General features: G+C 41.5%; 1 protein-coding gene across 6 annotated transcripts in view; it reads right to left on the bottom strand.

Moving 5' to 3' along the window:
• Positions 1 to 19,354, bottom strand: part of FGFR2 (fibroblast growth factor receptor 2) — an 80,176-nt gene that overhangs the window by 37,468 nt on the left and 23,354 nt on the right. For all 6 annotated transcript variants that reach the window (XM_086616668.1, XM_086616673.1, XM_086616672.1 and 3 more), the window contains 2 exons: positions 17,850 to 18,019; positions 10,281 to 10,404 (listed from right to left, as the gene is read on the bottom strand). In XM_086616668.1, coding sequence (XP_086472794.1) covers positions 10,281 to 10,404; positions 17,850 to 18,019 — 294 coding nt within the window. The remainder of the gene's footprint in view (positions 1 to 10,280; positions 10,405 to 17,849; positions 18,020 to 19,354) is intronic.

The following is a 19,354-nucleotide window of genomic DNA, read 5'->3' as shown; positions in this document are numbered from 1 at the left end:
GAGACAGCAGGGAACCCGACTCCATATATTCCCTGCTGTCACTGAATACTTCCTCATAAAATTAAACATTTTAACACTGACTATTAAAGAATTTTAGTTCTAAAGATTAAAACTTTTGTCACAGACACCAGAAGTAGACCCATTTACTACCCATAGCAAAGCCTTTGCCACCCCACCCAACTCCCTTGTGCCACCCAGGCCCTCCAGCCTACCAAGGCCAGTCGAGTAAAAGGCAGCACCTTTTAAAAATCTTTACAGAAACTAATCAGGTGTATTCAAACTCTGCCTTTGGCTTCAACACCTTCACCTCCGATGTGAAATAATGGCATTGTTTTTCCAGCAGGCAAAGCTCCCACCGATGCCATCCCATCTGTCTCTTTGGATAGCTCTACAGCATCACTGCAGCTCGCTGTCCTACGTGCATTTCAGCTAAAATCCACCTTCGTGTAACACCTTTACAGCATAAATTCACCTGCACACCTCCTTCTCATACGGCAGCAAGCCGGGGAAAAGAAACCAAGACTGACTCATGTGGCTTGATAGAAAGCCTTGATGTCAGTGAAAACAGTACGGGGGGAGGAAAAACAAAACCAAAACAAAACAAAACTAAACACAAAAATGATAATCAGAACTAGTTAAAAGCTATCCTTTGTCCTCAAAGCAAAGCCCTGTTGTCAAGCTGGCACAGTGTGGGTTTCATCAGCCCCATGGAGCCGAAAAAGTCATAGCAGCAAGAGTTGTACAACACTAACCTTGGAGCTCACTTGCAGTATCCGTCACACGGTGCACGTGTAAGCAAAAGCTTCATACGTGTCTTAACAAAGCAGGGAGAGGCCTTATTTTGGTGTGAAAAAAACACGGGAAACAGAACAATGAGAAGCTGAAACTTCCACTGAAATTGTTTTCAGTGTACCCTCAAAGAAAAAGGCTACAAGAGACTTTGAAGAAGAACTTGTGACTTCTCACAGACAAGCAGTAAAATTTTCTTTTTCTGGCCGCTTCCAGTGACTGCAGTAATTATTAAACATGGACATCATCCTCCATACCGTGCGCGGCTCCCAGCGCTCCGCTGCTTTATAATACCCAGAGACAACACCGGGGTCCAGTGTTGTTGGACCAGGCTCTCCCAAAGGCTCTGCCAAAGGTTTACCATATGCCTGGCAAAAAGCATCTGTCCCGCAGGGACGATGTCCTCCACCAGCTGCGGTGGGTTTAACTCACCAGTGCACCCAGCGATGCCATAAAGCACACAGTGGGAGTTATTATTGCTGTTGTTATTGTGACCTGACGGCAAATTTTTCATCCTCCAAATTTCCTTTCCTGAAAACAGCTCTGCCTTTAAAGTAAAATGGAAAAGATTATGTAAACCTTTAAAAGTCCTCTTATATTTCTACACTTCTCCCCCCTTTCCCTACGCAGCACACTTGCTCTATTGAGGAACGCAGGTGTGAAATTATCGGAAGGATCGTGGTATTTTGCCTCCCCTGCCCGACACGGCTGACTGACCATACCTGTGCACAGGCTCTCAGGGCAGGAGAGAAGCTCCAGCTCCCACAGTTTCAAAGCTCTGTGCTGGACCCTCCTGGTTCACCCTCAAGACATGACTATGTTGGACCTCACTCAGCCTTAGGGCTTGCCTCGCCTCGTGATGAAGTTTGCCATCATGTGGTCCCATGCCAGGAGGGGAAATGTCCCTCCATCAGGATCACACTCATTTCTGCAATATAGAATCCATAACCTGTTCTAAACGTTGGACCAGATGTCAAAGACTGCTCTTGGAAAGACCTCTATTATACACATTTGTCATTATATTTCAGGTAATTCAGGTAAATCCAGGTAAAGTTTGCAAGATGCGACAGCTTCCATAGCAAGCAGGCAGGCTGGCCACGCTTGGACACAAAACTTTGTGCTCCAAAACAAGAAAGTTTTTCCTCTGTTCTTTTCTACAGTTCTTGACCTCTCTTCTGCACCCACATTTGCTCGTCTTTCCACATACACATCCGAATGGCTGGCTTCCCACAAAGCCAAGACCTGGGAACACCATCCCCAGCCTCTGGCTGAGCAATGGTTGACAGAACTGAGCAAATTTCACCGAAGAACAGGCAGGGGAAAAAAAGTCACTCGATGGAATATTCGTTCAAGTATAGACAGAGGTGGGATTCACAAACACTATAGACAGTGCAATAGCACAGATATCCAAGGAAACGTATATTTGAAACCAATCGCCGAAATGGAATCGTGTTGCTCGGTAACGTATATAATGCAATCCAAGAGCAGAAACAATGCTGCAGACATAAACACCAACCAACAATAGTCACTCCTAAAGGCGGAATACAACTTCAAAGCAACCATTTTGATCACCTAATTTGTGCAGCGATTAAAATTCTCTAAGAATACATATATTTCAGACTTTCAAAAGCGTGTTGTAGAAATGATAAAAACGGTTAAAAGCTAACTTTATTCCAACTGCTACACTGTCGCGTTGAGTTCTTCACTCAGCTCAAGCTCTGACAGTAGCAGTGTTTTTCTTTCATCAACAGTCAAAAATTTCAGCATCTTCATGCAACCTTTTAAAGAGCAACCTGAAAAAACAGTATTTTATATTTACGGAGCAGTTCAATACTCAAAAGTGTGTAACAAACTAGGATTTTATTGTGGCTTTTAAATTAGAATTAAATTAGATTTCACTTTATTTTTTACGTTTAAATGAAGCAGCTGCTGTTGAAGCTGCACCACAGGAACAGTAGTAATCCAAAGATGACCTAATGACTTAAAATCCTGAAAATCTGTGAAACAGAGTCACCTCTGAATTTCCAGTCACACAGTGGGTTTGCAGAGCACTAAGCAGAGAAGAAACCAACATAAAGGTTGTAAGTGGAACCTTTTCTCTAATAGCCACAGAACTTCGCAATTTTACTGATTTGTCCACACTTTTGTACTGCCAGATGTCTCACCCCTGGTACCCATCCCTCAAGGCTTTTTCTCTCCTGCACTGCAAACCTCTGGGAAGACCACTCACATCCTTTCACTCTTGTATCTTCCCAGAGCCATCAACCCCAGCCTGGGCTCGTTACAGTCAGGCACAACCCCTGAAGCCTACTGCTGAGTGCCATCTCCGTCCGCTTTCACTTCTGCTATATCTCCTTTGATCCTAGTTTAATCCCAAAAAACACTAGCATGGCGGTCTGAGTTCAGATTCATCTCACCCACCACGGGCAGCTATCCCATTGCAGCCATGGGACTGTCGCACTTCTGCCTTTCCTCTCATGCTCGGGGACAACATGAAGAAATGCAGGTGGCAAGATATTCATTAATAAGGCAGCTACAATTAATAACCTTGTGTTTGCCTTTAATATGGTCTGATCCTCCAGTCTATCGCAGCTCATTTACGATTTTTCTATATTTCATACAATAGAATCATAGAATCATTAAGGTTGGAAAGTATTTCTAAGATCATCAAGTCCAACCGTCAACCCAATACCACCCTGCCCACTGAACCATGTCCTGAAGTCCTACATCTACACATTTTTTAGAATACTTCCAGGCATGATGACTCCACCACTTCCCTGGGCAATGTGTTCCAATGCTTGAGCACTCTTTCAGTAAAGAAATTTTTCCTAATCTCTAATCTAAACCTCCCTTGGTGCAACTTGAGGCCGTTTCCTCTTGTCCTGTCGCTAGCTACCTGGGAGAAGAGATCAACACCAACCTCGCTACAACCTCCTTTCAGGTAGTTGTAGAGAGCAATGAAGTCTCCCCTGAGCCTCCTTTTTCTCCAGGCTAAACAATCCCAGTTCCCTCAGTCACTCCTCATAAGACTTGTGCTCCAGACCCTTTACCAGCTTCGTTGCTCTTCTCTGGACATGCTCCAGCACCTCAATGTCTTTCTTTTAGTGAGGGACCCAAAACTGAAGACAGTATTCCACGTGTGGTCTATTATTTGTGATAATTCAAGTTTTGTTTTTTTGTTTTTTTGTTTTTGTTTAAGAGGACGTAACTTTACCAATTTACTGCCAAATACACTGCCAATTTTTCCAGTAACAAAATAGTTGAGGAAAGATTGACCCAGGTCAAAAAGCCCCTCTGATTAGGCACAGACATGGCTTTCGACACATGCCAATTGCACATTTAACAAGGCAACAGTCTTGTTAGCATCTTCAGACAACTCCTGCAAATTCCTACTTGCATTTCCGCGAGTAGGATACTGCACCAATTAGAAGGCATGATTAAAAATGATAATAACAGAGCTGAAACAATATCCTGTTCATCATTCATCACAAGAAAAGAGAAATACCTGCCTTGGGGCTGTAATGACAGAAAGTGGGACAGGGAGACCAGTCCTCCCCCAGCAGACTCCACAGGAAGCATTCCAAACATGACAAATTCACTGTTCACCCAGCAGATGAAGTAATGACACCAGTATTTGTCCATAAAATGTAATTTAGCCAGACTACTCCAATGAAATCAGAAGCTTTAACGCTATAAAACTAAGGGGTTGGAATATTTTTACCTTATTAAGAAAAGGGAGAGGAAAAAAAAAAAACATAAGCTTTCATTTTCCCTTAGCTGAACCATCACACTGCGGTCTTTGTTTTCGGGAGCGAACCGCACAGCCTCCAGCTCTAAACAATTTGCGTAATTTCTTCTCAGATGCACACGCCTTGCCAAAAGCCTAGCGCCAGATGGAAAGTCCACACTCGGGCTTATCAGTACTTTAAATAAAATCTTCTTCCCCCTCAACCTAACCAAACACCTGAGGGCAAGCATCAGCGTGGATTCCTTCATGCTTCCAGCCCTTGTCTCATCATGTCCCGCGCCGCAAGCGCTTGAGTGAAGACGTCAAGCCAAAGCTTGTCCATGTAAAGAGCCAGTCAACAACTACAAGCACATCTGCCAGCAATGCAAGTTTAGGCTTGGTTGTAATACCTACATTTAACTCCTGCCAGACATCAGTGACGCACCATCCAAGGCATGTACTTAGTTGGTGTCAGTTCCCTTTTCATACGGAACGTGAATCCTGAAAATAATTCTTTGGAAATCAAGGACCAGAGTATAGTTAAGTCAAACTAATTCTGAACTTTATTTTGCCAAAGCAAGCCTCAGCAAAAAGCAAATAACAATGCATATGTTTTTATGCTTTTGGGAATGACAAAATGGAAACATGTCTTTAAAAAAAAAAAAAAGTGTCCGTGCCATGCTCTCAGCTAGAGACTCTGAGAGCACATGAAAATCTCAAAATAAAATTGACTAGAAACAAAAGCAACACTTTTTTCTTTTGCCTTAACTAAAGGAAATATAAACATTGAAGTATCAATAGCAAAAAGTAGATTTATGGGTTTTTTTAATAATGTGCTGTAAAAAGCAAGAAAAAAATTCACCCTAAAGCTCTCCAAACTTCCAAGAGTTCAGAATAAAAGTGGTTTTTTGCACATCCATCAGTAAAACCACTCATACATGAGATTTCTGGGGCACAAGCTTTAGGCTGACAGTCATTTAAAATGCTTCCCGGATGAGAAGTTATTCTCACCCTGTTTTCATATGAAAATCCAAATTACTGTTAAGGGACAACTGCATGGTACTCTGCCACTTCTGGAGTTCACTCCTCAGTAACGAGAACCACAGGCACGGCTATTAGGTAGATTGGAAACTGGTCAAAGCACAGCTAAACTGGCTGCAAAAGGATTTTTTTTTTTAAATTAAAAAAATATGTTTGTAACAGATCGCGTTCATTTTTATAGTAAACAACAGGGTCTTCTCACACATTCTTGGAAGACGTGTCGTGCTATGGCAGCTGCTTATAAAACCCAGTAAATGAGGTAACGTGCCCATCTTCATCTGAAACCAAACCATCTTTTGTTTCCCTGGATGATGACATTAAATAGGACAGAAATGGCTACCTGCACTAGGAATGTTCAAGGACTAACCTTTTTTTTTTTTTTTGCCATTAAAATATAAATTCAAAATTCAATTAGTTACCTCCACACTTAAACAGAACTGCCACTGCTGGAATCGTACTCTAGCGATAATTGCAATCCAAGAGTGATCTAATTATATACAAGTCTCAGTGGCTGCATTCCCACGTTGCTTCCTACAACCCGGATTCACTACAATACAACTCATAAGTGAAAACCACATCGTTTGCAATCGTCCTCCCTTAAGACTGCATGACTTTAGAGATGTTTAATGAGAATGGAGTTAGTCTATTAGTAAGCTTACCATAAAAACCTGAGCTTCTACCTACCGTTAAATACAAAAGACTAGAAAGGCACTTCAGCTGCACGTAAAAAAACAGCTGATGGGCTAAACCGTACAAGGGAAAGAACATTCTTTTGATTAAGGTTACTGGATTAGGATTCAAGTACCAGCTTTATTTTTTGGCTCTGCCACCAGCTTCCCGTGTGACCAAGGGCAAGAAATTTCATCGCTCAACAGCTCGGTTTTTCATCTATAAAATGGACAGTGACATTTCCTTCTCCCAGTCCCTCCGCGTTTCAGTTGTCAGCAATTACCATGTGCTGGCACGTTGCCTTGGACAATAAGTATCCGATATTAATTGAAGCCTTTGGGTGGTATTCCAATAAAAAGCTCAAATCGACTCTTCTCCCTTTAACAGGCTCCTAACGGAGTTTTGTATCTCCACCGTTTGCTGCTACCGCAATCTAACACATTTGTATCCCTGAGCAAAGCCCTGCCTACAGCCTGCTTAAGTCCTTGTTTTGAAATGGAGGAGGAGGAGAAAAGAGGAAAAGGCAGTGGATTGGGGTATCCCAAACATTTAAAGAATAACTTTTTCCAACACAGAATATCCTGGCCAACTGGACTGGACAATTCCCCACTAACACCGTCAACATGCACAAGCATCCCGTGCAACGCAGAAAGGCTGCCAACAACTTGCTGCTTTTTTCTTCAGTATTTTCTACTCCCATTGTAAAAAAATTCAGTGCAACGGTTTTGCCAGGTTTGTAAATTTGAATGAGACCATCTGAGCTGAGCTGACTGTTTTAAGAGGGTTCCTGCAAGTAATTACAAGGTAAAAAACGAGAATACTTCACACCTACATTCTGACTGAAAACTACTCAGCCCTGCTGGCTCCAGGCTTTTAATTGTCAAAAGAGTTCAAGGTTTGGAAAGTTATTGGCATCAAGTAATACTGGATATTCCTAACTAGCATTGTGTCATTATTTGGCATGATTTTTGTTGGGATACCTCCCAAATCTGTGACATAATCAGAGGGTTCTCTACATTACACCGTATAGTCAGATGCTCATATTAGTGTAATACGTTACCATGTTTAATACCATTTTCTATTACTTGCACTTAATCAGTTCTGGAACCAGTTAAACCATCTAGGAAAAGCAATTTCGGAGGCTTTCAACTGACAGTTTTCCACACACAACTTGACCTAAAATTACAACCTGAAGTTTCTAAGATGCGGTCTACATACGCAATTGCTTCTAAACAAACACCCATAACTCTCCACAACCCTGTGGGAACTGAAAATTCAAATGAAAACAGAAAAAAAAAAAAGGCACAAAATTAACTTCTGAAGAACTGTCTTAACTAGAAGAACTGCCAGAGTTTCCCCTCCTGGCCAGCCTTAATTTACTGCTTCAGCAATTTTATGCCCAACCTCCACGATTATTACAAGCTTTCAGCAACACAGAAACGGCTGAGCTCTCTAACATCAATCCCTTTTTGGGTTAAAGTCCCAATGCCGTATCTCTTGAAAGACTCACAGTAAATTCAGGAATTTTCAGAGTGCGCATTGCCATACATATGTTTTCAATGTAAAGTAACAATTACAGCCTTTAACTCATCAAATTAACGTATGTAAAATGATTAAGTGCCCAGAGCTCCAAGATACAGGCTGGGATTTGCAGAAGCCACTTTTGGAATATTCGCCCAGAGAAAATCTAGGCTCCTTTGGGTGCCATCAGCTGGGTACCCAGCACCCCAAATCACTTGTCACTTTTGAAAAATCTCATTATTTACTTTTCTGTCTCTCTGTAGGAAAGGAATAGACATTTAAATAAATGACATAATCCTTATTACCATTCCATTCATTCATGCAGGTCACTATAATTTACTGCCAGGAAAAATAAACTTCTACATAATATTCCTCAATGCAAGACATTCAAAAGGCTCAAAGGGGGAGAGGGCTTCTGACAAATATTTGCCCAAGTGACTGCATCATCCATGAACACATTTGCTAGAAAAAATGGGGGAAGAAATTCACGGTCAACATAAAGTATGCCAGATTGGGACTGGGATTGTAACGAGGAAAAAGACCAGGGGACAGAGAAGGGAAGGGGAATTTTTAACCAGTTTAGTTTCAGCAAGGAAAACTCCCAATATTGCAAAACTGGCTTTTTCCTCCCACGTAGCCTACTAAAAACAGTTTTAAGCAAAACCAAAGTTTCGTCAATATAGGCTCCCTAAAGGATTAAGAAAGAAAACCCAAAACACCTCCAAAAATCCCACAACTCATCATCTCCTTATGTTCTTCCTGAGCCAGGCTCTGTAAATCAAGCCCAGGCGAGCAGCCCACACCCTCTGGAAAGGTGGTCAGCAGAGGATAGAGGCACGCAGAACACAATTTACTACCATCTCTGGCAGCCACTGCTGTGGCACCCTCCATAAACTTTGTTGAAACGAATGCTCGAATAAAAATGGCTTTGCCAGTGGCTTGGTTCACCTCAACAGTAGCCATAGCTCACTACTGAGGACAACGAAATATCACCAAGGCTATAGAAATCCTCACTCCTTCAGCACTGACTATCTAAAGCCAAGTACAGGTGAGCTGAGTGGTTCACACAGTGGCTTTGAAGACTTAAAAGTCTTGGGGCTGGTGGTAAGGCTTGATTCGGATGGTGTCCCCATCACAAAATTCTCTTTTTCCTCCTCTGTTGCACAAAGGCTAGCTCTCACTGCCATTTTTGTGAGGAATGTTTTCACTTCTTGCTGCCTGACAAGCTGACACTTGTTTTCTTTTGGACTGGGAGGTTTCCACATATTTAAGTGGTCCCAGACAAAACGAGACACTACTTTTAAAGAGCATCCAAAACAATGTGAGAGATGCATTTTTATTCATGTAAAAACCAATCAAGAAATAAGGAAAAGAAAATTTGGCCACTTTTTTGGTCATGTAAACCCAAACTCACAGTAAGATTCTCCATAGGAGATAAGTTTGGCTATCAGTCACCAGACAAAAATAGCTTACAATAATCAAATTAATTTTTGCTTTCAGTATTGATTGATCAAAAGTTTTATTCACAGAGCTTGCGATGCTCAGATCATCCCATAGGCCTGGAGAAAGTAAAGCCCGTTCAAGACTTCAGAAACTGCAGCTCAGATCTCCTCCAAAGGTATCACCAGCAGATCCTATCACAACAGTCAAACTGACTACTTTTGGGCAGCAATACCTTCAGTCAATAAAACTGCTCACACTATCCACGCTAATAAGCAAGAGTAGGGGTGAAAGGAATCAGTTCCCGAGATTTCAAGCCCCAACTTAGCTAAGCACTGAAATAAATATGTGCAAGTCTTATTAAAGTCAACAGGATTTTGGTATTATTAAGTTAGTGTTACTAAGCATGTGCTTAATAGTCCTGCTGAATCACAGCTTTGCTACTACTAAGAATACAGACAGCTTTTTAGAATTTGTCCTCAAGTAAAACTGGTTTTTATTCACAATTTTTGTCATCTGTTTCAAGCACTCCTTATAGCCCACCCAATGGGCTACAGTCGGATCTCTGTTATACTGCTGTGAATGCAAAGTACCTTTCTTGGAGCTCCAAATCTGCACTAGCTTCAAAGTCAATACCTAACTTTCCATTTAAAAAAAATAATAATAATAATTTCAGCTATAATAACAGCAATCTAAAGGATCACTTGGCAGTTTTCATAACTGCAGTTATTAAAATTTGTGTTAGTACAATTATACAAGAAATAATTAAATTTTAATACTAATGATTAAAATTGCATCAGCATTTATTACTTGTTCGTCATGGTAAGCTTGTAGGTGTATCACAACAAGAACTCACTTGCACACATGGATAGTACACCTTTGTCAAGGCATGGGGTAGATTTGTCCTACAGACACGAGTGAGACAGATGAATATATACAGTTATGTAGCATTATGTAGTGAAATCTTATCTTTAGACTACTGTGAAAACATCTGCAAAATTAATGCAAAATGTATCAGCTCAGTTCTAAATGTTTTAATAGAGAAAGACATTAATTAAAAACATCGCCTTACACGTGACAGAGTTTTACTTACCAACAACGTCGAGATGGTAGGTGTGATTGATGGATCCATACTGGTTTTCCACTATACACGTATAATTTCCCTTGTCAGATGGGACCACGCTCTCCATGATGAGACTCCAGTGCTGGTTACGGACCTGGTGAGTTGTAACCAGAGAGGTTGGGAACTTCACTAGCACAGTTTCACCCTCTCCCCCTCCAAAAGAACCGTTTTCTGAATAGTTAACCTTGTGTAATACATGTTTAAAAGCCTCTTCTGTGCTTGTTTGACATTTCTGGACACTGAAATACTTTATTTATGCCTAATCAGGTACAGCATGGCTGCAGCAGTGAGAGTTTTCACGCATTCTGCTCTAAATTTACTTTGTCCCTGATCTAAGCACTGCAGACATCGGTGCACACTCAGTCCTACCAGGCTTACGAGGATGGCATCAATTAGCATCAATTGTCTTACTAGGCTTTACCTCTCAATCCACTGTAAAGCAAATTTACACCCTCAGGATATTTCCTGCCCAAGGGCTGGAGCACCTCTCCTATGAAGACAAGCTGAGAGAGTTGGGGCTGTTCAGCCTGGAGAAGAGAAGACTCCAAGGTGATCTTATAGCAGCTTTCCAGTACCTAAAGGGGGCCTACAGGAAAGCTGGAGAGGGACTTTTTACAAGGGTGTGTAGTGGTAGGACAAGGGGCAATGGATTTAAACTGAAAGAGGGGAGATTTAGATTAGAGATAAGGAAGAAATTATTCCCTCTGAGGGTGGTGAGGCACTGGACCAGGTTGGGCAGAGAAGCTGTGGTTGCCCCATGCCTGTAAGTGTTCAAGGTCAGGTTGGATGAAGCTTTGAGCAACTTGGTATAGGGAAAGGTGTCCCTGCCCATGGCAGGGGGGTTGGAACTAGATGGTCTTTAAGGTCCCTTCCAACACAAACTGTTCTATGATTTCTATCTGTCTCCAAACAATCATCTGATAACATTAACTACCCACCAGCAATACAAGATGGATATGATCCCATACAAAGTCTTCGTCTTTCTCTAATAGCTCAATTACACAGGCCGTGTTTTGGAGAAACAAAGTACAGAATGGCAATGTTTGGGAGCCCTCGTACAGACATACAGAGTGGCCACATCTCCTGCTGCTCTGAGGCACCACAGGAAAGAAACGAAGATGCTGCCTCAAGAAAAACGCCTGAAGAAAATCCTCACGGAAACAGAGCATGAGGATATGGATTCATTTCATACAATCCTTCTCAGACAGAATGTATTAAAGGTGCTGATTCTGTTCCCATTTGAACTCAAAAGAAGCGCTGGCATTGGTCTTGCAGAAAATAGGATCCAGCCCAATACTGGAAGGATATAGAGTCATCCGGTACACATATATATTTCCTGCATCATAAGTTGGCTCCCAAAACAACCTTTTGCTGGCTGTCCACTAATCCCTTGTTTTAGCATTACATTTTTGACAAAGCACTCAGAAATCTTAACATCATGTAGCTGTAATGTGCAACTTTTAAACTGCAAAGTAGGTATTTCAGCAAATGGAATAAAAATACAATCTGGTACAGTCATTTTAATCAGCCAAATGGAAAGTAGTAATTCAGCACAGTACACCAGAAAAATTTATGGACCGTTCAGTGACACTTCCAGTAACTACATATTCTTAAGAGATCATTGCAATTATAGATCTGAAATCCTGTTTCGTGCCTGACTATTGTGTAGGTCCTTATCCGGCTGGAAAAGGCTATGCAGCGCTGCAGCTCTGGTGCCAAGAGCTTAGCTCTCACACCTGCTGGAGGTAAAACTTCAAAGCTTGGAAGAAAAGAGTCCACTCTGTAAGGAGCTCCTGGCTTTCTTAGTCCTCCCAGTTAGTAATTAGCTAATTAGCTAGTTATTACTATTACTGTCCAGTTACGGGCTAATAATATTAGCTAACAACTATGTTGGCTTTGAAAAACAAAGAAAACAGACGAGACTCCAGGAGCAGGTGAAGGGCATGGATGTTAACCAAATGTCGCAGAAACGTGTGACAAAACGACTCCAAAATCTCCAGCTCAAACTTACAGCTCCTCTCCCCAGCCCCCACATCTTGATGGTATACAGCAAAGCTATATATTGATTTTTCCCACACTATGAAAAGCTAAGACATAAGTTCATAAAGCTAGAAGGAGTTTATCAGGGTTATTTTATTGTCTGGTTATTCTGCTAAGCAACCTTGAAACTCAAAGTTTGGCCCAGGAAGAATTACTGTCATAACACTGATAAACACAAATACAACAGCTACATATTTTGAATATTTTACTTTATGAGCTATTTATGAGCCCTTGCTTTATGAGCAAGGAAGACTTGGTCAAAGCGACCTGAACTTTTTGCCACTACAAGTTACATCATGCTGCTCAGAATCCGAGCAAGTGTTTTTAACTTATTTGACTGCAAAACAGGAAGAACAGATCATGGCTCCACGGAAGTTAAAACAAAATAAAAATCGGTAACAAGCTGCAAGTAATTAATTTGATAGGAAAACACAAGAGATTGTTTAGCATTCAATAAGAAAACATAACTAACTTACAGCCACAAGTGGATATACTGGATGGCAATATTGAAAAGTATTCATGCAATTTCCCTTCTTGTAACTCCAATGAGAAGAGATAATATCTTTAAAATAAAACAACAGCTTAAGCCTCTTTGGTTTAAGCTAAACAACTGCTGCAGAGGCCCAAAGCGTTTATGACACATCGTCACACAATGGCATTTATGTCATGAGTCTGGATTCAGCTAGATTCAGCTTGTTGGCTGACTGCTTTCTGGTTACAAGTGCAGCATTGCAAAGGCCAGAAAATCCCCCCTTCGCTGGGGATGACGGCATCTTCTCCCGCTGAAAACCCAAATTGAGCCTTTTATTCTCAGACACATAGCGGTCATGCCACATCCCTGCAACCACACGGCTTGCAATGCCCTGATCATACAGCCCAGACCCAGCAAAGCCTGTCTTCGGGCAGCAAAACTGGTGCTATCACTGACAGCCAGCCCCAAAATCGCACCAGTTTATGTAAAAGTTAGTTTCAAAAGAAACTCAAAGCAGTGCTTTCACAGGACACAGGTCTTACCCCAGCCTTCTGTGTATGGATGAACTACACTAGTGATACTCACTTTGAAAGGGAAAAAACAAATAATAATTAAAAAAAAAAAGTCTCTCTGGTAATGCAGGTTAAAGTCATCCGCTCCCTCCTGATTGCTCATTTCTATCTGAAGACACCAGTGCTACAGGTGTAGCCTGTAGCCTGATGGCCCTTCTATCTGAAGACACCAGTGCTACAGGTGTCCAAATATTCCCCAGTAAGTTTCTTTCCTTGGGTAATACCAACGGGGTCCGTTTAAGCTGTTGACACAGATGACTTGAGCTCATCTGGCAGACGGAACATATTAGGGCGTTCACGTGAACTCACCCTCTAGGGCAAAAACACAAGGGCAGCACCAACGTGCTGAAAGCAGAAACATCCTCACCAGGCACATGGGGTCCAGCAAAGGACAAGTGTCCACAGCCAGAGATTTATCAGTTGTAGGAAGCTCATCCAGCTCTCCAACCTCAGCAGCTCCTTGCCAGCTATTATCCTGTTATTTCTACTATTTTGTTTCTTGAAGCTCTACTTCATATGGAGCTCTTTCAAAATCCCACAGAAAACCCACACAGATCCACCTACTCCATCACCTGATCTTCAGGGTAACCCTTCCAACTTGCCATAGGGAAATTCAGGGAACAACCACATTCTAAGCATCCCAAATTACAGTTTGACCCTTCAGATACTTTGTCACCACAGCTTAATAACTGCTTTTGCCATCTTTTTTTTATTGCTTTGCAATACCTATTTTCATGTTTTATCTGTGCATCGTACCCAAAAATGGCACTTTATTGAGACATTAAATATCATCTCAACATGTTTTTTTTCCTGACCAGGTATGAACACTTCTAGCAAATTACTGAGGCGCTTTTTTTTTTTTTGCCATCTTCTCCATCAAATTTTTAACCAGTTCTTCCAAACAGTCTCTCTAAATACAATTTTTAAACTACATTATCAATATCAAATGCATACAACTGGGGTGGGAAATCTAAACTGGAATCAAAACGCCAAGAAATATTGGTCAAAAATCTAGGAAACATTTTGCTTCTGGAGTTTCATATTAAAAATCATGGACGGTTCTGTTTAATTTTAAAATACGTGTCTTCAGTGAACAGATACATCATGAAAAGTTGTCACTTAGCAAAAAATGGTAAAAAGGGGTCAATTTCAAAAGAAAGAAGGATTAGAAAGCAAAATATGATTCCCCATAAAATCAGCACAGTTTAGACATACACTGGTACTGCTCAGGTAGAGAGATCCAGTGCAGAACATCCAGAGGCTTTTACAGTCCCTATAGAGTCGGAACTCTTTCTTTACTCTGTATTTACCTGGCTGAATTTAAATGTGTGTAAGACGACTGTAGTGATGAAGCTTATCAAAATGCATATGTGAAAACACGTACCTGTTAATACTTAAACAGTAACAACTGATAGAAGTACATTTGCTTTCCGGGTGGTGTACAGAAAAGCAAAGGCTCCTGTGGTCTCTCCTAGAGGATTTAGATTATCCACTCAAAGAAATTATAAAATGCCTTTAAATGCACAAGCAAGAGCTATCATCACTTTAGAGATGGATAAAAAAATAAATACTAAAAAATATTTAGACATTCAATAATTGATCCCTTTCTCCTTGCTGTAGGAACTCTGTGCATACCTTGAAAAAAAATCCTAAAAGGTTCGATTTTGAAATTCACCACCCAGAATTAGTCACGGTGGAGGAATTTCGCTCTGGAAGCTATCTTGGCCAGCACATACACCCTCCTGCTAGCCTGCCTGAGTGCAAATTGACTCAAGACATTCCCCAGTTGGAGGGACAAAGTGCTACAGGTCACTATCTGATTGCGATAAAGAGAATACAAAGGAGAGATTTCTTAGCTCAAGGCATCAGGAGAGAGGTGGCTGGAGGATTACTGGAAAGCTTCACGTTTTCCTTCCCTTTACTTTGTTCTTAAAGTCTTCAAGGGATGATTGCCTCTTCTGGAAGGGACGGATGGCGTTACATCAACTGGTGGTGGCAGATATGGCCAAGTTTGGTTCCAGCTATTCTAGTTGCTCAAAGTATTACAAAGATCTCCAGCAGAATTTCTTTCCACATAGCAATGCCCGGATTCAAGACAAACTAGCGTACAAGAATTATCATGAGTTGCTGTGATACTTAGCTGAACACAGACCAACACAGAAAGACTCAGTCCTTTCCGAGGATTCCTTCATTACAAATCTGTTAGTATAGAGGTGTCAAGAAAATACAATTCTCTCTTTATTTCAGAACGATTTTGAACTAAGTCTGCAGTGACCTCGTCCTGTCCCTCTAACAAGAGGACAGCACAGCCTCCAGAAGCTCTGGAGGCCTCAGTCTTTAACATCCATTCACCCAAAACAAGCTTCAATCTTAAAATGATCATTATTCAAAACACCAACAGAATTTGGAATCTACATAGATTTGATAAGCAGAATAACAATGATATGTTAGCGCTACCACATCACTTAAAATTTGACGTACTTTTGAGTAACAAGAAAGCCTAAAATCCACAGCTTTTTCCTAAAATCCCTGCTTTTTCTCCTTTAGACTAAAGAGATGTTATGATTTAGAATTATAGGTATATACTTCAGTTATTCAGCTGCCTTTAGAAACAGGCATCTGTGGTTTCTTCCCACAGCACGTACATACCTAGGAAATCGTATATGTTTAACACACATGAGCAAAAATTTAATTTGTGCCACTTAATGGGCAGAAGTCTAAACAAGCTCACCCAGATCCCTAACCCAGTGGCAGCACTGAGCCCCACACGGGCACCAAAGATCACCCCCCCAAACCAGAGACCAGGTATCTCCACTCTGCCTTGCAAGGCACACATTTTCCTTCAGAGTTTTCAACAGCGATATCTGCGTTGAAAAACATGTCCCCTTCATGAGACGTAAAGTTTTCAAATAATGTCTCAGTTAATACTGAAGCAGTTACTATTATTTTCCAAGACGGGATTAGTTTGGGTGTTTTGTTTTTTTTTTAATTGGTGCTTTTTTTTGTTTTTAAAAAAGCACCGAGAAAGGTGAAAATGGCTGAATTGTAGCCAATTCGTTAACACTCCGTAGCGTTATGAAAGGCAGAAGGTGTTGCCAGGTGTACACTCATAAGAAACAGTAATTTATGGTGTAAGCAAACATCGATGGAAAAGTCTACTTAGATAATTAGTGTTCACGCAGGGAGATTTTCTGGGCTGCGCTCTCTGCTAACACAAATGTTGGAAAAATTGACACTCGCAACAGTAAATCTAGCTAGAGAGGAAAGGAGACTACGGCTTGTTCTCCTCTGCACTGGAAAACCTGTTTTTTTCATACCAAGCAGGATCTGAGTCAACAGCGCACGAAGCAATACACACCCTGGCTCCATCAGGGCATCCCAAAATGCAGCACCTGGAAAATACTGCAATCACTGGGGTGCAGTACCAGGGCAGGCAGCCCCCAGGACTCAGTCATGAGTCTACTGTGTCATCTGGAAAAGTCAGTTAACTTCTGTCTTAATTACCAGTACAAATCACTCCGTGCTCCTCAGCACAAGTTCTAGACTGGGGCTTACAACCATGACACAAAGGTGACTGACGCGGAAACTTGTCCTCTTTGGAGAGAAGCTGCTGAGGTGTCAGGTACATGGGGAAGCCACCGAGAGAAGGTCCACAGAAGAGGTCACGGTAAGTCAGAAATGCGGGGCAGGATGGAGAGGGTAGGGCTGGAACAGCAATTTGCTGCCAGCGCCACATACTCCTGTTCCCTGCGAGGAGCAGGATAAGATGACCGAATCCTGACTTCTGACCTGACCTAGGCAGATACCAGGAGGTTAAAGGTCCATGCACTACCCCACAGAGCTATCTGGCCTCCCTAAAACTCTCTCTTAATCAGTAACCACCAATTTAGAATGAAACATCTAATCTGAAGCTGTTTAAAATTCAAACAAACTCTCGTAAGTAATTGCTGTTACTTTCCCTCAAATTCTGCTTCCCATTTCAGTTTCACAGACCATAAACTCTACAGAAAATAATAACTTTGGACTTCCAACCCTTCCTGCATTGAACTGCATCCATCAGAGAGGATGGTCATTTTTTTTTTTTTAGCAGTGCAGTTGAAAATGAATAGAGCAAATAGCCTTACTCTGCTTTGCAAAATCAGTCTTTAGTTTTCCAGACAAGTCTCTATAAACAATCTTTAGCTGCACTGCTATGCTACAAGCTTGAATTTGAGAAAAAAAAATAAAATATAGAATTAGTGCTCAGTAACCACCAAAGAAACCACTCACCCTTCCCCAGAAGAAAAAAATTTCTAACAATTTTTACTTTTTTTGCTTCTACATTTGATCCAAGACCAGGAAAGGATTTTCTGTTGACTTCAGCAAGTTGGTTTGGGTTGTGTTTTTTTTTTTGTTTTTTTTTTTTACAGCCTTGGTCAACAACAGAAATTGCAAAATCACATCACGAGAACGTACCTTATATCCGCCAATACGATGCTCTTGTTTAAACTCTTTCCCATTTTTCAGCCATCGCATGGTCGGTGTTGGGTTTCCCATGGCCGGACAACGAAATTTGACGGTGTTGGCTGCTGGCACCGCATGTAGCCTTTTCTCCATTTTATCCGTATGTGTCCAATAAGGTGCCCCTGTTTCAAAGACAGACATCCAGAAACATCAGTACTTGGACACCGAGCTCCCTTTCCAGCCCCTTCCACGGACGTAAAGCACTGCACGTATTCATTTTAGCAGAGCCAGCATAGTTTAGAAAGAGCACACAACTGGAAATCGTATGTCACAAGTGTTGACCAGAGTTTTGCAAACGGCTCAGTCTGCAGTCCTGAGTATATAATTTATGATAAAATTCCAATAATTAACCACAGATATCCTTTGGTTTGTGTACGTCAAGTAAGACAGAGGGACTGAGTTTTCAGCAGACTGAAATGATGGGACGCTTTTGACCTCAAGCTGAATTACCGTGAGTGCTCAGCAAACTCTGAATTCTTGGGCCTCAGCTGTGAAGACCAGACCAAGCCACAAGACCTGTTGGAAGTATCAGCCTTAACCTTTCCCCATCTGTTAGAAGGGGGATAAACAGAGCACTAAAACTTGTGTACGATGGCAAGGTGACCTGTTCTGCTACTGTCATAAAAATCACTAAAATATATTTACAAATGCAATATATTTCCGAAAGCTTAACCAAAGAGGAAGAAACCAAATGACTAAACACGGATCAGCAAAACTCAGCAATAGCGTTGATCATTTTGCAGGGATTTCCCACTCTCATGAGCCTCTCGAAGCCCAAATGTTTAGTGATACCCAACACCACAACACAAAGCGAGACTGAGTCTCTGAGCCCATATTTACTGGGGTGAGCAATTTTACCAGCTCCTGGCAAGACTCTCCTGGCTGTCTCACTCCTTCCCATGCCCTGGCCCAGCCTGTGCCCACACGAGGAGCACGAAGAGCACATGGAAAACCCCTCTCTCACCCAGATTCTCAATCATTTGTCACATGCTAGTACAGGAAACATAGCAGAACAAAATGTACAACTACTCATCCATTTTTACCCTCCTAGAAGTAAATTCGGATAGATAGATCCCCATACAAGGTTACCCCACGCCCCGGATCCATGCAGCACTTTGGCTGCCTTGCACAGCATCTTCATGGCTTCGCTTCAGTTATCTCACCATAATAGTTTTTAAAAAGTTAAAGATTCAAGATCTGTTAACAGTAGGAAACACTAATTTCTTTTACAATGGAGTTTTCCTGAAGCAAATCAGATTAGTGTGGAATTTGGGGGACTAAAAGGGTCCAGAAGAATAAGACTATTTCTCTCAGCCCTGTTTCATTTCCTTCATTAGCAGCCTAACACTCCACTATAAATAAACTCTTCCGTTCCTCAAATATTTATAGCAGTTCTTACAATCAGTGCAAACTCAGAAATCCTGCCACCTCCTCTCTAAATAAAAATACAGCTGGAT

This window comes from Tauraco erythrolophus, chromosome 9 (genome assembly GCF_009769465.1).
Source record: "Tauraco erythrolophus isolate bTauEry1 chromosome 9, bTauEry1.pri, whole genome shotgun sequence".
Classification (NCBI taxonomy): domain Eukaryota; kingdom Metazoa; phylum Chordata; class Aves; order Musophagiformes; family Musophagidae; genus Tauraco; species Tauraco erythrolophus.
This window is presented reverse-complemented; position numbering and strand designations above follow the sequence as displayed.